At 47.3% G+C, this 13406-nt stretch overlaps 1 protein-coding gene across 1 annotated transcript in view; it reads left to right on the top strand.

The window, feature by feature from the left end:
- GP1BA (glycoprotein Ib platelet subunit alpha) overlaps nucleotides 1–12612 on the top strand; it is a 41280-nt gene extending 28668 nt beyond the window's left edge. Inside the window, exon 3 of the mRNA XM_073547070.1 lies at nucleotides 10898–12612. Within this exon, the coding sequence (XP_073403171.1) occupies nucleotides 10898–12478 (1581 nt within the window). The 3' untranslated portion in view covers nucleotides 12479–12612. The remainder of the gene's footprint in view (nucleotides 1–10897) is intronic.
- The last annotated feature ends 794 nt before the right edge of the window (nucleotides 12613–13406 follow it).

Here is a 13406-nt window from a genome sequence, read left to right as displayed (position 1 = left end):
TTGAGAGATGTAAAGCTCTGCGGTGTGGGAGATATGTTAGTCTGGACCAGGCTAAAGCCTTTGACAGGGTTGATCACGACTATCTGTGGGCCACTTTGTCAAAGTACGGTATTCCGGGACAATTTGTGGATTGGCTGAAGACGTTGTACAGAGGCGGTGAGCTTTCCTCTGATTAATGGTTGGCAGGGTGACACTTTTGGAGTTGGGGCGGGGGTGAGACAGGGCTGCCCAATGAGTCCGCATGTTTTTGCCCTAGACCCGTTTCTGAGGTCACTGCAGGAGTGCGATTTTCAGGGGGTGCCGGTCCCCCACTGCCCGCCTCTGAATGTTGTTGCCTATGCAGACGATGTGACGCTGGTGATCTCCAATCCTCGTGAGGTGCAGATGTTATCTGCGTCCATCAGAAGCTACTCAGAGGCCTCCGGGTCTCTTGTCAACCTTGAAAAGAGTCAAGCTCTGTGGACATTAGATACTGAGCCCAGCTTTGATCTGCTGCAGTTTTCCAAAGCCTCCACCCATATTAAGATCCTAGGGGTTAAATTTGGGAGGGATGATAATGCCACGCTAAATTGGGAGGAGAAATTGGAAACCGGAAATGCAAAGGTTCAGCGATGGAAGAACTGGAGGCTGACCTACAGAGAAAGGGTCACAATGTTGAAGACGTACCTGGTCCCCGTTTTCTTGTATGTCTCTGTCGCTTTCCCTTTGCCAGAATCTTTCTCAGCGAGGCTCTTCAGCCTGTTCCTCCAGCTCTTGTGGGGGAATAGGTTGAACCTAATAAAGAGGGGAATAACGTACCTACGGCGGAGAGAGGGTGGGCTGGATATGTTGAATCCAAGGGTTTTCTTTGACTCCTTGTTTCTAAAGGTGAATTTTGGGAACATGGACTCAAACAGTAGCTCCCTGTGGGTAAATAGTATCAGGTACTGGATATTGCCTTTTGCAGAATCTTGGGTGCGAGGCGGCAGTCTCAAGAGAAGGAGATGGACAGGTGACCACCTCCCCCAGTATCTGGACTATGGACTGAAGTGTGTTAGGAGGTGGGGACTGGAGAGGTCTTACATTGAGAGCAATACCAAAAGAGACCTGTATGCTCGTGTATGTAGGACTTTCTTCTACTCTCCACTGGCCCTGAGAGATTGTGTCACCACCACCCTGCAGGAAAGCCTTAGGTTCCTAAACGGGAAACGGCTACCTCCTAAACTGTTTGATGTCACTTGGCTTTCACTGCATAGTCGGCTCTTTGTCAGAGGGAACCTGAAACATCTGTGTGTCTCTGATCGGAATTGTCCCCTTGGTTGTCAGCAGGAGGAGACTATGGAGCACTTCATATGTGATTGCTGGGGAGGGAGGAAGTTCTGGGAGGAAGTGTCAGCTAATCTAAAAATCCCCAGACTGCGGACCCTAAAGTATCCCGACATAATCTATGGTGTCCCCTCCACTGTTAGTAACATCGACAGAGAGACGATGTATATTATAATCAGTGTCATCAAGTACTATCACTGGCACATGAGAACCCGGGTGTCACTGCACAATGAGCTGTTCGATCACACCGCTGCCGCCAATCAGGTGATGTCAGAACTCCGGTGGATAAAATCACTGGAAGTTGGAAGGAGTCCGAGAAACACAACGTTATGGAGAAACGTAAAATTCAGTTAGAAAATATGATTTTTTTTTTTTCTAACTTTCTTTTTCTATCCCCAGGTGTGGACACTTTAATTTATTTATGAATATGATCTAATTATGTAATGCTGTGTATATATTACCTAAGTGGTTTGTGTTTTGTAATACTGGATGATTTTTGTTTTTATTATAATTGTATTTATGTTTGGTTTATAATAAAAATTGCCCCTATGTACAAGAATATAACTACTATAATACTGCCCCCATGTACAAGAATATAACTACTATAATACTGCCCCTATGTACAAGAATATAACTATTATAATACTGCTCATATGTACAAGAATATAACTACTATAGTACTGCCCCTATGTACAATATAACTACTATAATACTGCCCCTATGTACAAAAATATAACTACTATAATACTGCTCCTATGTACAAGAATATGACTACTATAATACTGCCTCATGTGTAAGATTATAACTACTATAATACAGCTCCTATATACAAGAATATAACTACTATAATACTGCCCCCTATGTACAAGAATATAACTACTATAATACTGCCCCTATTTACAAGAATATAACTACTATAATACTGCTCCTATGTACAAGAATATAACTACTATAATACTTCCCCTATGTACAAGAATATAACAACTATACTGCCCCTATGTACAAGAATATAACTACTATAATAATGCTCCTATGTACAAGAATATAACTACTATAATACTGCCCCCTATGTACAAGAATATAACTACTATAATACTGCCCCCTATGTACAAGAATATAACTACTATAATACTGCCTCCAATGTTCAAAAATATAACTACTATAAAACTGCCCCTACGTACAAGAATATAACTACTATGATAGTGCCTGTGATGGTGTGATATGCTATGTGGATGTCATTTTTTGTATATTCCTATTTTTCTATTTCAGTTATTTTCATAGTGTTTTTCTTATTACATTGTAAGTCTACAGCCTCACTGTATCTGTCTCTTGACGACCACCTGTAGTGCATTAATCCCTAAGGTCCTTTGTTCTCCTCTGGGAGGCCTGGAAACCGCCTCAACTTGTTTGACTTTCCCTGGACAAGGAAGGGGGTCGGGGGAGAACAGGAGCTGGGCAAGTCAGTTCCGGTGTGAACAGGATCGTGTAAAGACTGCATTTCAGAGAGAAGGACCCATTTTATCCTCTGGTGCTAGAGTTTTGGAATCTCGTTTCCCTGGACATTTTATCCTGATACTGGACTGCATTCTTGTTCTGGACTATCTTATCCTTTGTGTGGTGGACTGAATATGGACCTTTTCGTATTTTTGCCTGAATAAAGGTCTTGGAATTGTTCACTCTTCCCTCGCTCTGTTGATTGTGTGATACCAGAGAAGGACCCCGTGACAACTGGTGGCAGCAGTGGGATCAACAGAGCGTAACCCAGTGGAGAACCACCCACAGAGTGAGTATAGAAATTGGACTGTATGCAGTTTACAGGAGAGAGCCAAAGACCTGGGTCTGAACTACCAGGGACTGACTAAAGAGGCCTTAATCGATCTACTGGTGGGCGCTAGCCTGGCCACCTCCTCCCAGATGTCTGAAAGACGAGCACTGGAGACAGGGATCCCCATCCAGAAATGCCAGTGGTTGGTGTGGTATGAAGAAGAGATGGCAGTTCTGGGCCCCGGCGTCTCAGGAGTACAAGGAGGAGGCTGCCCGCCGGGCACAGCGGAGACAGGAAGCAATGGAGCTTGAAAAAGGGAGTAATGCAATGTGGAGTGTAACCCCAACAATCCGGGAGCCTGTACGGATTACCCGGACAGAGTTTAGGCCATTTGATGAGGCTTCCGGAGATGTGGAGGGGCTCTTCAAGGACTTTGAGCAGCAGTGTGCTGTGATGGAGGTGCCCCACTCTAGCTGGATGCGTTTGTTAGTGGGGCTCCTGAACGGAAGCATGGCGGAGGCTTACCGAACCATTGATGCACTGCGGAATCGGGATTATAACATTGTAAAGCGGACTATCCTGGATAACCATGCTATCACCCCAGACTCATATAGGGCCAAGTTCCGAGACCTCCCATGCACCACGGGGGGATCGTTTAGGATGTATGCACATAAGATGTCCGAGGCATGTCGGAGATGGCTGGAAGCAGAAAACGCCTTTACTGTGGAAGATGTTATACAGGCGTTCCTTATAGAACAATTTCTTGCCAAGTGCCCCCCAGAGGTACGGGAATGGGTCCGGGAGTGCACGCCGTGTACCGTGGATAGAGCTGCAACCCTGGCTGATGAAGCCCTTACTATCCGGCCGCAATGGAGGAGGCTTCTGGACAATGAACCACGGCCTGCTCCCGCGCCCCGTCCCCCTCCAATTATATCTGCCCTTACACCTAGTCGCAAGCCGATGACAATCACGCCTCACTGGGGATGGCTTCACTCGAGAAAACGGACTGTATTATCGTGTAACAAAGGGCAGTGACCAGGGCAACCCTGACGCAACGACCAGGCAACTCATTGTCCCTCAGAAGTACAGGGCACAGCTACTTCAACTGGCCCATGACATCCCCTTGGCTGGGCATCAAGGGAGAAAAAGGACTGAAAAGAGACTCACCCAAAGTTTTTACTGGCCGGGAGTCTCGCAGTCGGTAGCCCATTATTGCCGCACCTGCGATGTGTGCCAGCGAATGCGGCATCCAGGAGCTCGACATAAGGTACGCCTGCAATCCCTGCCCATAATTGAGGAACCATTTCAACGTGTAGCCGTCGACATCATAGGTCCTCTGGCCCACCCCAGCAGGTCAGGAAAAAAATATATCCTGACCATGGTGGACTATGCCACTAGGTATCCTGAAGCTGTGGCCCTGTCCAGTATTACAGCAGTAAAGGTAGCCGAGTGTGACATCGGTGGCTATGCCCGCCGATGCCCCTTCAGCGGCGGCGCACGCCACAGCATCCTCTCACCTGCGCGCCCCCGTCCACGCGCGCGCCAGCTTTGCGTTCCGCCCTGCTGCGGCTCTAGGTCACGCGCGCGCACCCTCCCGCTCTCTCTCTCGTTTTCTCGCCCGATCTGTCCTCCCATCGGAAGAGTGTATGCTTGGTCTTGCATCGCCTTCGAGAGAATCGACTCTACGCCAAGATTGAAAAAAGCCTTTTTGAGCAGACGTCATTACCCTTCTTGGGATGTATCGTCACCGATTCCGGCCTGAAGATGGATCCTGAAAAACTCAGTGCGGTACTCAAGTGGCCCCGTCCAGTGGATGTAAAGGCCATCCAGCGGTTCCTTGGGTTCGCTATTACCGACAATTCGTGCCTCATTTTTCTACGGTTACCAAACCCATCACGGCTTTGACCCGTAAAGGAACGAAGTCCAACAGCTGGTCCCCCGAAGCTGAAGACGCCTTCCTGGCTCTGAAACGTTCTTTCGCATCTGCGCCCATCTTACATCGGTCGGTAGCCAGCAGGCCCTTCGTCCTAGAAGTGGACGCCTCCTCCACCGGAGCTGGGGCGGTTCTGTCCCAGCAGGCCTCATCTGGACATCTGGTACCTTGCGGTTATTTTTCTAAAACCTTTTCGCCTGCGGAGTGCAATTACTCCATTGGAGACCGGGAATTACTTGCCATTAAGATGGCCTTGGCAGAGTGGCGATATTTACTCGAAGGGGCAGTACACCACTTCACCATCTTCACGGACCACAAGAATCTGGCCTACCTGCAGTCTGCCCAGAGACTCAATGCCCGGCAAGCCAGGTGGGCTCTGTATTTCTCCCGTTTTGATTTTAAGCTTCACTTCCGACCTGGCAATAGGAACATCAAAGCAGATGCACTTTCCAGGTCCTTACAGTCGCCAGAGAAGGATGAAGATCCATCCTATATTATCGAGCCTGCTAAGATTATCACCGTGGCTCCTGTGAATTTTCCACTCCTCCGCCAGGTAAAACATTCGTTCCTCAAGGCAGACGTTCGGAGGTGCAGCGCTGGGGGCATTCCTCCAAAGTTGCTGGGCACGTTGGGACTAAGAAGACTTTCTTGCTGCTTTCCTGGTATTACTGGTGGCACGCTCTTCGCCAGGATGTGATGGACTATGTAGCCTCGTGCACAACCTGTGCCCAGAACAAGGTGGCAAGGGCTCTGCCCTCCGGACTTCTTCACCCATTACCTGTTCCAGAGGCTCCTTGGCAGCAAATTGCTATGGATTTTGTGACTGATCTACCCCGCTCCGCTGGATGTACCACCATCTTAGTCGTAGCAGATCGTTTCTCCAAGATGGCCCATTTCATTCCCTTACCAGGACTGCCGTCCGCCCCGAGGTTGGCCGAGATCTTCATCCACCAGATCTTCAGGCTGCATGGTCTTCCTCAGCGGATCGTGTCGGATCGGGGGGTCCAGTTTACCTCTCGCTTCTGGAGGGGTCTATGTCGGCCTATGGGTACATCCCTCGACTTTTCCTCTGCATACCATCCTCAGACCAACGGGCAAGTGGAGTGGATTAATCAGGTGTTAACTACCTTCTTACGTCACTTCTCCAACGCCCATCAGGACAATTGGGTCGCTCTCCTACCGTGGGCTGAATTCTCGCACAATAATCATCCCAGCGAATCAACCGCCAAGTCACCATTTTTTGTGGTAACCGGTCAGAATCCAGGTATTCCGCTGCCCTTTTCCACGTCTACGGGAGTGCCCGCAGCAGATTCGCTCGCCATGGAATTCTCGCAAATTTGGATGGAGACCAGGGAGGCGCTCAAGAGTGCCAATATCCGAATCAAGAAACATGCGGACAAGAGACGGAGGGACGTTCCTTCGTACCATCCTGGTGACAAAGTCTGGCTTTCAACCGAACATATCCGTCTGAAAGTCCCTTCTTACAAATTGAGTCCTCGGTACATCGGGCCGTTCGAAGTGATTGGACGCATTAATGAAGTGGCTTATAAACTGAGGTTGCCTGCTTCGCTCCGGGTCCCCGCCTTCCATGTCTCGCTCTTGAAACCTGTGGTTCTGAATCAGTTCCAACCAGTTTCCACTGCCTCTACTTCACCAATTGGCTCGGACGACATCTTTGAAGTAAAAGACATCTTGGCTATGAAAAGAGTCAAGGGAAAGACTCTTCAGCGGCGGCGCACGCCGCAGCATTCTCTCACCTGCGCGCCCCGTCCACGCGCGTGCCCGCTTTTCGTTCCGCCCTGCTGCGGCTCCAGGCATCAGCCCTCAGTCACGCGCGCGCACCCTCCCGCTCTCTCCCTCCAGCGGTGGGCGTCGCTGAGGGGCAGGGCCAGGGGACGCACTTCCGGGTGCTAGGATATTTCTGGCGTCCGCTCTATGAGGAGGGCGCCTGATGATCGTGTATTCTTCCTGAACCCTCTTGCCACTACAGTTCTCTTGTAGTTCCCTGCCGTCCTCTGTGTAGTGCATTCTCTTGTCTCCAGCTTGTCCTGCCTCAGTTCCCTGCCGTCCTCTGTGTAGTGCATTCTCTTGTCTCCAGCTTGTCCTGCCTCAGTTCCCTGCCGTCCTCTGTGTTGTGCATTCTCCTGTCCTCCCTTTTAGCCCCGTCCACTATCCGTCAGTTGCTAATCCTGTTCTTGGGGATCTCTCATCTGTCTTCCCACTCTCCTTGTACCTTTCCCTACTACCTCTGACTCTCGCCCCTTCCTGCCCAGGAACCCAGCTCAGCCTCTCCTGGTTCCGTCCATCTCCCTTGTCCTTATTTTGTCCGTTGAGCCGTCCCTCTTGGTTCCGGCTGTCGCGCTTCCGTCCTCTGTGGTCCTGCACCAAACGATCCCTGTATAGGGGTTGGTCTTCACCTGGTGTGCTCGGCCCAAGGGCTCCGGATCCGCGATCCAGAGGGTCCACTCTCTGACGTAGCTTGTACCTAAAATGTCACACCGAGGCCCTTGTTACCTTCTTTACCCGGGTAGGGTTTCCTAGTGAAATATTGTCGGATCAAGGCACTCAGTTCATGTCAGATCTGGTCCAGTCCCTATGGCATACCTGTGGTGTTCGAGCCATTCGCACCACCCCATACCACCCGCAGACCAACGGACTATGTGAACGCTTTAATGGAACCCTGAAAAATATGCTGAGGGCTTTTGATGACGTTGAGAAAGACTGAGAAAAGTACCTGCCACATCTCCTCTTCGCCTATCGGGAGGTTCCCCAAGAGTCCACAGGGTTCTCTCCCTTCGAACTACTGTTTAGCCGGAAGGTCCGTGGGCCTCTCACTCTTCTGAAAGAACATTTGGAGGGAGACATCTCAGATACCGGAATGCCCATCGTTCCCTATGTTCTAGAGCTCCGAGACCGTCTCGCCCAGCTAGCTAACTTCGCTAAAGAACATCAGCGAATGGCCCAGTCCAGACAAAAAACCTGGTATGACCGTAATGCCAGGAACCGGGAATTTATGGAAGGACAGCAAGTGCTCATGATTACTGCTTCCCCTGCCTACAAGCTTCAAGCAGTGTGGGAAGGCCCTTATCAGGTTGTCAAGAAAATTAATGACACTAACTATGTTATTGCCCTGGACTCTAGTGGTCGACGACAAAAAACCGTCCACATTAACATGCTGTAAGACTACCACGACCGATCTCTGCCTGTTCTAGCTGTCTGCCACCCCCCTAGTGATACCGCCGATGACGAATATCTCCCAGATCTCCTCCAGGTTGCCCAAGCAGGAGGATCACTGGAACAAGTGCCCCTGTGCTCCCATTTATCGGATATACAAAAGGACGATATTGTCGCCGTACTAAGGCCGAGGGCTGCAGCTTTCTCCTCAAAGCCGGGGAAGACTACTCTCACCAGCCACCATGTGGAAACCCCCGGACAACGCCCCATCCAGCAGGCTGCCTACCGGGTTCCAGAGACTGTTCAAGGCATGATAAAGAATGAACTGGAGGAGATGAAACAACTGGGAGTTATTCATCCATCTCACAGTTCTTGGGCCTCTCCTGTCGTCCTGGTCCCCAAGAAGGATGGTACAACACGATTCTGCGTTGATTACAGACGACTAAATGATGCCACCAAGAGTGATGCTTATCCCATGCCCAGGATTGATGATCTATTGGATCGTCTGGCCAGTGCCAATTTGTGACCACGTTAGACTTGAGCAAGGGGTACTGGCAGATACCCCTAAGAGAGGACGCTCGGGAGCGCTCAGCCTTCATTACTCCATTTGGGCTTTATGAGTTCCTGGGAATGCCATTTGGGATGAAAACTGCCCCCGCTACTTTCCAGAGACTGGTGGATCGACTGTTACAACAATGTCAGGACTTTGCCTGTGCTTACTTAGACGACATCGCCATTTTTAGCACAACCTGGGAGGAACATCTTAAACACTTGGGCATAGTGCTAGACTGTATCCTTACTGCAGGACTGTCCATTCACCCTGATAAGTTCCAAATAGGGATGGCTGAGGTGCAGTACCTCGGGCATAGAGTAGGGGGTGGGACTCTAAGGCCTGAGCCTGCCAAGGTGGAAGCCATTAGCAACTGGTGTAGACCCCAGACTAAAAAGCAGGTACTTGCATTTTTAGGAACTGCTGGTTACTATCGCAAATTTGTTTCTAACTTCAGCACCTTGGCCAAGCCCCTAACCGACCTGACCCGCAAGAACATGCCTAGGAATGTGACATGGACGACGGCATGTGAGGATGCCTTTTCAGCATTAAAGACTGCCCTCGTCACTGCTCCTGTCTTGGCTGCCCCGGATTATAAACGCAGGTTCCTCGTGCAGACAGATGCATCCACCTTTGGGATTGGGGCAGTACTTAGCCAAGTGAACGCCGCCGGAGAAGAACATCCTGTTGCTTTTGCCAGTCGGAAACTACTGGATCGGGAAGTTGCCTATGCCACTATTGAAAAAGAGTTCCTTGCCATCGTATGGGCGCTAAAAAAATTGCAGCCATACTTGTATGGCAGAGACTTTACAATTGTTACAGACCACAACCCCCTCACATGGCTGAATCGCGTATCAGGGGACAATGGAAGATTGCTGCGGTGGAGGTTGTCCTTACAACCCTACAGCTTCTCCATCCAATACAAGCGGGGAAGCCAACACCAGAACACCGATGGACTGTCTCGACAAGAAGAACCATAGGCCCCCCAGGCCGACCTACCCCTGCTACGGTACAAGGAACTATAAATAACTGAGCAATGTGGACTAAAGTGAGCAGGCCAGAGGTCTGTGTAGACCTCATGGCGTGCTCACTTATTATGGGGGGGAGAGGTTGTGATGGTGTGATATGCTATGTGGATGTCATTTTTTGTATATTCCTATTTTTCTATTTCAGTTATTTTCATAATGTTTTTCTTATTACATTGTAAGTCTACAGCCTCACTGTATCTGTCTCTTGACGACCACCTGTAGTGCATTAATCCCTAAGGCCCTTTTTTCTCCTCTGGGAGGCCTGAAAACCGCCTCAACTTGTTTGACATTCCCTGGACAAGGAAGGGGGTCGGGGGAGAACAGGAGCTGGGCAAGTCAGTTCCAGTGTGGACAGGATCGTGTAAAGACTGCATTTCAGAGAGAAGGACCCATTTTATCCTCTGGTGCTAGAGTTTTGGAATCTCGTTTCCCCGGACATTTTATCCTGATACTGGACTGCATTCTTATTCTGGACTATCTTATCCTTTGTGTGGTGGACTGAATATGGACCTTTTCGTATTTTTGCCTGAATAAAGGTCTTGGAATTGTTCACTCTTCGCTTGCTCTGTTGATTGTGTGATACCAGAGAAGGACCCCGTGACACTGCCTCCTATGTACAAGAATATAACTACTATAATACTGCCCCCTATGTACAAGAATATAAGTACTACAATACTGCCTCCTATGTACAAGAATATAACTACTATAATACCGCCCCTATGTACAAGAATATAACTACTATAATACTGCCCCTATGTACAAGACTATAACTACTATAATACTGCTCCTATGTACAGGAATATAACTACTATAATACCGCCCCTATGTACAAGAATATAACTACTATAATACTGCTCCTATGTACAGGAATATAACTACTATAATACTGCTCCTATGTACAAGAATATAACTACTATATTACTGCCCCTATGTACAAGAATATAACTACTATAACACTGCTCCTATGTACAAGAATATAATACTGCCCCTATGTACAAGAATATAACTACTATAATACTGCCCCTATGTACAACAATATAACTACTATAATACTGCCCCTATGTACAAGAATATAACTATTATAATACTGCTCCTATGTACAAGAATTTTAGTAATATACTTTATATATTTCTGTGTCTCAGGTATTTATGGGACTGCCAAAATTGAATCATCTGGATTTGTCATACAATCAGTTGAGGCATCTTCCTAATCGTCTTCTCTCCCGCTCTGAGAGTCTAGTCATTCTTTACTTATCAGGGAACCGTCTCACAGAGATTCCTAACAACTTCTTTGAGGAGCTGGACTTGGGTTACGTGTATCTGGAGAATAATCCCTGGAACTGTACCTGTGCTCTCCGGTACTTTAAGAACTGGCTGGAGGAAGATGAAGACAGAGTCTACGAAATCTCCAAAGAAGGTCCAACTAAGAATCAAAGTAGTGTGGTCTGCTCTGATGGAACCCCACTCATTGATTACAGGATGGATCATTGCTTGATTAGAACAAAAGGGGACATAGATGTTCCTCCTTTAACAGAAAATAATTTTGTGCCCAAAAAGGATGTAGAGACGGAGCTGATGGCAATAACTCTATGGACAACCACACCAGTGGTAACCTTCAAGAAAGAAATCACCTCCCCAACTACAAAAGAAACCACCACCTTTCCAACCACGACATCAACTACACAAGAAACCACCACATTACCAACCACAAAACCAACTACACAAGAAACCACCACATTACCAACCACAAAACCAACTACACAAGAAACCACTATATTTCCAAACACAAAACCAACTACACAAGAAACCACCATGTTTCCAACCACAAAACCAACTACACAAGAAACCACCACATTACCAACCACAAAACCAACTACACAAGAAACCACCATATTTCCAACCACAAAACCAACTACACAAGAAACCACCATGTTTCCAACCACAAAACCAACTACACAAGAAACCACCAGATTTCCAACCACGACTTCAACTACACAAGAAACCACCACGTTACCAACCACAAAACCAACTACACAAGAAACCACCATATTTCCAACTACAAAACCAACTACACAAGAAACCACCATGTTCACAACAACACCAACTACACAAGAAACCACCATATTCCCAACCACAACACCAACTACAGAAACTATCATTTTAAAATCCACATGGTTGACAAGCCTAAAATCCACAAAAAAGGCAACCATAGCACTGAATCCAACTACATTGATGATGACCACCATCATGGTTGAGATCACCACCAAGGAGCCCAGCATGACCATTGGAAGCACCAGTGATGAAATCGAGAAAGTATCTATGATTAGCCCTACAACTGAACCCATGCTTCCACCCCGAATTTCCCGGGTGGTAGCATTTGGTGTGGATTGGTTGGCCAATGTCATCCTCAAATACTGTTGTCTTGTACATGTGATCATCTATGGTTTGTGTATCCTCCTTCTCTTAGTTGAAATGGTCGTCACCTTGATGTGTTTGCTGTGGATCTACTGCTGTAATCAGGACTTTCTACAATGGCTTCCAAGAATACGGCTGATCAGATACAGTGTGAGGGTGCCCATGAGCGATGAAGATATCCTACTTGTCAACAATGGCGCCGTTGAGTCACACTTCAGAGATCAGTCTCTGGATGGTGTCACTAAGATGTTGGTTCTGGAGTCCTATAATCGACAACAAGAAATACGATACACGTCTGCTATCCTGTAATATGCAAGGGCCTTGTCAATCAGTCACAGCTGATATGGATGACTTTAATTGGCTACCAAACTAACCCGACTTTACCCCAATTTTATTTGACACTCTGTTGATGATTCTGGATCACAGTGATTAAAAAAATTAATGCAAATGACAATAGGCTGTTGCTATTCCTTATATTAGTGGAATAGTTCATGGTAATGATACCACTAGGGGGCAGTTTTACATTGCATTTTACAGTAGAAAAAAAGAACAGAATAACCACATCTCATTGCAAAGTATGATCGGCCTTGATCCTGGTTGAACATGCTCAGTGGAGTCTCCCAGCTGCTCCTGTAGAGTATTCTGTATATTTTTGTCTTCTGCACTCTTCGTCAGTATAGCTGCTTGTGTGACTTTATATCGTTAGCAGGTTTTTATCAGAGCTCAATTCTTCTGCACTCCTCCACAGTTAAGATTCTAATCATTAGGCAGTGCAGTGTGTTTTCTGACAGATCAGTGATATAAAACTGAAGATGCATACGTCAGAAGATAATCCTCTGCCATGTGCATCAACAGAGCAGTTATTTCAGTTTCACGTCACTGATCTGTCTGCAGCAGGGAACACACACAGTTTGAGAGCACAAAGAAGATAGAGGGGTCTGCCGAACCAGGGAGAAGCAGGGTTTTAGTAAATGTTTTAGCTGTAAAAAAAAAATAGACCACCCACTTAACCTATGCGGGTAGAGATGAAATAAAACACAAAAGGTATAAGAGGAAAACTTTATGTTGACTTAGTATATTAACAATAATGATGCATTTATTGTGCTTTGTCAAAAAGTATTTACTTGGTATGTTGCTATTGTTATCTAGATTTTCTCACTTTCCTTCTACTATTGTATTTACTTGGTATATTTTGGAGCTGAGCACTGCACTTCCCCCCTTACCACTTATCTTTATG

This window comes from Dendrobates tinctorius, unplaced genomic scaffold (assembly GCF_039654945.1).
Source record: "Dendrobates tinctorius isolate UK_male_01 unplaced genomic scaffold, ASM3965494v1 ptg000151l, whole genome shotgun sequence".
NCBI lineage: Eukaryota > Metazoa > Chordata > Amphibia > Anura > Dendrobatidae > Dendrobates > Dendrobates tinctorius.
The sequence above is the reverse complement of the archived record's forward strand: the minus strand, read 5'-3'. Positions and strand labels throughout refer to the sequence as shown.